Source organism: Trifolium pratense, linkage group LG7 (assembly GCF_020283565.1).
Source record: "Trifolium pratense cultivar HEN17-A07 linkage group LG7, ARS_RC_1.1, whole genome shotgun sequence".
Taxonomy (NCBI): Eukaryota; Viridiplantae; Streptophyta; class Magnoliopsida; order Fabales; family Fabaceae; genus Trifolium; species Trifolium pratense.
This window is the reverse complement of record NC_060065.1, coordinates 23,576,036-23,582,054: the sequence shown is the minus strand read 5'-3', so window position 1 is coordinate 23,582,054 and position 6,019 is coordinate 23,576,036. Positions and strand designations below refer to the sequence as shown.

Below are 6,019 nucleotides of genomic sequence, written 5' to 3'. Positions count from 1 at the left end.
GGTAAAACTGCATTTAAGCCAATTATAAATTTTTTAGGGAAATTTTTTTTCCTACCCTAACATTTAACTCTTTACCCCTACAAAAAAACTCAATATTCCCATTATACACTTTTTATTATTTTACTTCACCCCTACATTTGAGCAAAGTTACATACTGAAAAACTCAACAAAATGAGATTTGATGTTTTGAGTTTTGATGTTTAGCCATGGTTGCCACGGTTAAACCGTGGCTAAAATGGAAAATTTCGGAATGGTTTAGTAAAGTTTTCCGGTAAGATAATCAGTATAAATACTTATAAATTGATACTTTGTGACATTAGATTTCAGTATAAATATTTAGCATATCGTTTGAATAATGGGCGTGATAAAATTATAAATTTTTTAGACCCTCAAAATATTGAAGCCCTGGGCCATAGCCTTTCTTGCCCAGCCTCTGGGTCGGCCCTCCCATTCACGTTGGTTGGATTATACTTATTGTTTATTGTTTATCTAAACTAAATATGATTTACAGTACATTAGTTGCATAACATTGTATACATGAAGATGCTTCAAAAAAAAAAACATTGTATACATGAAGCAGCTAAGATTTGTGTTAGACTATGAGAGACAAAGAGAATTGTTTTTTTGAACAGAGACAAAGACAATTGTTAGTGATCGAAAATTGAATAAAAGTGTTGGCAGAGACAAAGTGAAATGATATTGCTGCTTCTTTGTGTATTTGTTAACAATTAACATTGAAATGTCTTAGTTTAATTGAAGTGAAGTGAAACTAATTTCCTCCTATTCAAATGAGTGGGAAAAAGCTATCTACCATTTATCTCTTAGTTTAATTGCAAATGTCTTGGCATCATGTGGATTCACAATTGCAAACTAAGACAGTTCAATATGCATGATATAGAGATCACATTGCATGAAATTTTCATGTCACTCGTCCATATCGATCTATGTCATCAAGTGCATTGATGTGGAGGTCGTCGGGGTTCCGTCACGTTATATGTCAATGACGATAGCCGTGGTGGTTTCACTATTGATGTATGAGATGGATCAGATTGTAAAGTTCAAATCTAAAGATAAATAGCATTCGGATGCGCGTCTAAGAAATAATGATATAATTATTACGATATATTGTCCAACTGGGAGATTGTTAGAATATTTTATGATATTCCAATAATATTATGTGGCCAAATATAAATTATATTAGTTATTTATCAATTAAGAACCTAAATTGATTAAGTGATCAAATAAAATTAAAATGGCTAATTGGATTTCTATTTAGAATTAATTAATTAATTGGATATGAGCTCAAATGTGTGGATGAACCTAGAACCACACAAGCTGTCAAACCTTTGTGTTTTAGGATTACTGCTGAGATCCTAGAATAAATGATTTGTTCATATTTAATGATTCTTCTATCCAGGTATTACTAATACTGCTCTTTGATAAATCAACATGTCGTAAATCCTATTTTATATACATGCTCATATGTTTATTTAGTTTTCGCATTACAATAAGATTATAAATTTAATAATTGAGCATGTTTTACGATTAGTATTAAATTAATTCTAACGTACATTGGTCAAATATTAATTTGTTCTTCTTTAAAAGTAGAATTGCATCATAATTCCTCATAGCTGCAGTACGAACCAAAGCCTTCCCCATATTGGTATGACATTTTTCACCCATTTTCACAAGTTTTTGGCAACATTGTTTACTTACGTTTCCATCATGAATCAGTTTGTTCAATATTTCTTCTCCACATTCAGAACCAATTTGTTCTACACACTTAGCTAAAAAAATTGACTCCTCAGGTTCGGTAACACGATTGCACTTTTGATAAATCTGATCACTCCTGGTAAGATAATCAACCCGGTCTGCATTTCTAAAATCTGGATTGTTTTCGAGAACATACACGGTCATTTTAATGTGACAAGAATAACCCGTTTGAAGAATTTTATAACAACAATCTCTAGTAATTACAGTTTCATTATCAGTGAACAATTTGTTATAAAATTGTTGCCCACACAGTTCTCCTGTATTGCTTGCACATTCATGCAAATTTTGTAGTTCAGAAACGGTAAGTGTAGCTAGTGTTGTAGTAAAAGAGAAAGCTACTAAAATAATAATAATATAATTGTTAGATGTTGCCATGACTCATGAGAATGAAAAAGAAAGTGTTGTATTATATTATAATATTATATATTTGTTTACTTGTTCAATGAAAATGTTCATATAAGCATTTGATTATATAGAGTTTATTTTTGGTTGGAGTTTTGTAACTGAGATTTCATTTATTATGCACACAATTTAAACATAATATTAAAAACTATGTTGCAACTCATATCGGTTTCTTTGGCTGTTTTTTAGGCATTATACTTTTAACAACTTTGGTTGGTTTCTTTGGCTGTTTTGTAACTGAGACTTCATTTATTATTATGCACACAATAATAATATAATTAATATTTGACCAATGTATGTTAGAATGCCTTGTTTGAAGCAATTTATCAACAAATGATTTGATCGCGTCCCAAGTTTTAGTAGACCGTTTATTCATTAGGTTTTTCCGAGTTTTGTTCAATTATATCTAACATTAGGACCAACTCATTTTTACTTCCAGACTTGGAGGTTAAGTTTTTTAGACGAAAACAAATATGATTATTCATGTTCTTTTAATGATAGTCATTTCTTGGACTAGTCACCATGTGACAGTTTAGGCATAATGACACACTATTTTATCGTTGTTATATCAATCTAATCAAGATGAAAGTGCCGGTGTGATTGTGAATTATTTTTACCCTTCAAGGTTGTTATAAAAAAGATGATATCTAGATGACAAAATATTTGCATACTATTTACATAAAACAGTACCATCATACAAACAAACTTCATATCCTCTTCACAATACCTAAATTAGACACAGATGAATCTTGATGAAGAATGTTACCACCTTTAGGTGCCTTTCTGCCTTTGTTATCCTTAGTTGAATCCACAAGGTCTTCATCAAAATTCATCAAATCCTTCAATTGGTCAAAATACTTACTTGACTTTGATATCTCACCACTATTGTAGGCATCTAAATCTAGCAAAGACACAGACTCCAGATGAGGCCGCCTTGGAGAAACAAAGTCGATATTAAACATGAAAACAAGAAGTGAAAGACTCAATTTCCAAAGTCGCAATGCAAGTGCGAAAATGGAGGAGCAACTGCAGCTAGCAACTGCGCTTTTTAAGCCGGAGTAGACTGTCAGTACTATCTTCCCCGGACTGGTTTGGCAATGCTTCCATGTCGCGATGAAATGGTAACGACTGGTATGTTCCTGTCTACATAGTTCAGTTAGATTTGGTGTGTAAGTAAACACTTTGCCGCATAAAATCTTCACAAGTTAAAAGGAGCTTACATGAGGGATGATATAAGGGCGGACCACAATGCCGATTATTAAGCCGAGTATACACGATAGTCCTAATCCTAGAGTCCAAGTCATAACTGCACCAAGCCCTGTTTAAAAGACATAGCTTTTCATTATAATAAGTGACGTAGCCATGGTTTAATAATCTTATTTCTTTCAAAGATTAAGATGGAGGATGTAATAGAAGAAATAAAAATGCAGTAAATATATGTTTGTGCATTCACTCAAGCAAGTATATTATTCTAGTTTGGTTACGGATGAACTAGACACTGGTGCAAAACTTAAGCATCCCCTTAATAAAATTTATTTAGAATCTTAGAAGTTAGATCAAGTAACCACTGAATTAGATGACGTTGTTCTGTTGCTCTTGCATACTAAATATTAGAAAATTCAGACATTTGATTGTTTAAGCATCGCAAACGTTTATCTTAAGCCACATTATGAAGCTCAATGAAAAAGAGAATTTTATTCCTATATTAATTTCATAGGTAGATTTTCAATCCTGAACACCATGACTCTGCAGATTTCAAATTTTCAATGCAATCAATCATTGCAAGGATGGTTTTAATCACATGTTCATTCCACAAATTATTAATTTGTGTAGAAAAAATTGATTTACAATTGCTTTAACCTAAGAAGAATAGTAAATAAAAAACATTAAAATGTGAAAAGAAAAATTTCATATTAGAAAATGCCCCAAATTTGAAATTCTCACCAGATTTAGATCCAAGGGTACAATCTTCCTCCTTCAAATTAATCTGACAGACCAACTGGTGCATATGATCTGACACCAGTAAAGCACACAGGGAAGGAATGAAAGTTATCTCAAAATCATTTGAAAATGATGCATTTTGTGCTGGTCCATCCTTGATGTTTGTCTTTTCTGAAGACCCTCCAGCAATTGTTGTGACACCTAGTCAAAGACCGAAACAGACAAAAGGGATGTTCATTATTATTTACATTATTTGCTTATAAAAGATATCATCCATCTTAAGATTTACAAGATTCACCTCCCAAGTCCCAAGTTAACTGAGTGTGTTAAGCATGTGGTCAGGAGTTTGATATCAAACCTGTATATAGAACATCATCCTATGGGAGACATAACTCGAGGGATTAGTCTCTAGCTCTAGGCTAAGATATAGGAGATACTTGGATTCACCCAAAAAAAGATTCACCACCCCAACAATGCATTTAATGACTATTATTAATTATCTTTTTTTTTTTTTGAATCAACACTATTATTAATTATCAATTTTGAGTTTGAGACTTATTGAGTGAATACACAAATTAGTCCTTGAAATTGTAAGCGTCGTTTTTGAGAATTGTTATATACATCCCCGAAATTGTAAAATGTCATCCAAAATGGTCCCTATGTTAACTTTTACCATTACAGGCTATGTGACATGTTAACTAGACATGTTGATCCGACATCAAAATCTTGAAGACTAATTTATCAGTAACTTCGATTGTGCATGGACTACTAACTACTGTCCAATTAGTCCCTGAGAAACATTAATTTCATTGGCAAATTAGTTCATAGTGCGGTAGCAGCATTGATGTGTGATCAACATAAAGGGGTCCAATTCCATATTGAATTAACGTGTCATGTCATAATCCCTAATCGTAAAAGTTACCTATGTCCAATTCCATATTCAACTAATCTTTTTTGTCAACAATGTATTTTGTCAATTCAACGACCAATTTACCTATTCCCTGGAGACTAATTCCATTCATTCAAGATTAATTTGAAGTTGCTTACCACTTCAACTCTTCTTTATCTTCCAATTCAACTATGTATCCATAATAATAGAACAAACTAACACAATTTCCATTCCAAGGCAAATTCATAAAGCTAAAGACTGAAACTTTATATACAAAACCAAGCAACACAAACAAAATGGAACCTATCAGCAAACATACCATTGATGCCGATTTTCCTTATCACCTTGTTAAGCCTATCAGCAACATAAACATTCCCTCTTGTATCAACTGCAAAGCTTCTAGGTTTATCAAACCGAGCAGAACCCACATCACCATCTTCATATCCTCCAGGTGACCCATTTCCAGAAAACCTCTTAAAAACACTTTCTGCAACAGAAAAAATAAAATTAAAATCAAAATAGAAATAATTACAAACCCTAGAAGAAAAAAAAATCAAAACTTTAGCACAGCCCAGAAGACAAAAAAAAAAGAATGAACCTTGGGAAATTGGTAATTGGACGGTGTAGAAAGTGCTGTTTGTAGAATCAAGGACAATGAGATCGGAGGAAGTGGGTCGTTGGAGAACGGAAAAAGGGTTTATGTGAAGCTTGTGACCGTCGAGTACGGTGGTGATGGTGTAACCGTCTTCGGAAATGACGCGTTTTGGTTGAACTGAAAAAATGAAATTAAAATAAAAAATAAAGAAATGAAAATGGAAAATGAAAGAGAAATAGAATGATTAGAAATAGTTACCATGGAGAGAGAAGAGTGTGAAAATGATGAAGAAAAGATGGAGTGTAACGAAGGTGGAAGGAGAAGCCATGGTTCAGTTCAGTCCTTCCTTACTTTGATGAAAGAGTGAGCAATGTTGTTTGTTTCTCACTTTAACATACTCGTGTTCCTATCACATTTTT

At 32.8% G+C, this 6,019-nt stretch overlaps 1 protein-coding gene across 1 annotated transcript; it reads right to left on the bottom strand.

Moving 5' to 3' along the window:
• Window positions 1-2,801: 2,801 nt before the first annotated feature.
• On the bottom strand, window positions 2,802-6,019 carry LOC123895607. Its single transcript, XM_045946060.1, has 6 exons — window positions 5,859-6,019; window positions 5,604-5,777; window positions 5,325-5,492; window positions 4,120-4,317; window positions 3,396-3,493; window positions 2,802-3,314 (listed from the first exon to the last, which is right to left on the bottom strand). The coding sequence occupies exons 1-6, from the start codon at window positions 5,926-5,928 to the stop codon at window positions 2,883-2,885; spliced, it is 1,140 nt and encodes a 379-aa protein (XP_045802016.1). The 5' UTR covers window positions 5,929-6,019; the 3' UTR covers window positions 2,802-2,882.

Bases quoted from the DNA above. Each gene is read 5' to 3' on its own strand.
- LOC123895607 (XM_045946060.1), bottom strand. From the start codon at position 5,928: ATGGCTTCTCCTTCCACCTTCGTTACACTCCATCTTTTCTTCATCATT. The intron at 5,493-5,603 runs GTTCATTCTTTT...TTTCTGTTGCAG, and splicing joins CCAATTACCAATTTCCCAAG to AAAGTGTTTTTAAGAGGTTT. The intron at 3,315-3,395 runs GTAAGCTCCTTT...CTATGTAGACAG, and splicing joins GCCCTTATATCATCCCTCAT to GAACATACCAGTCGTTACCA.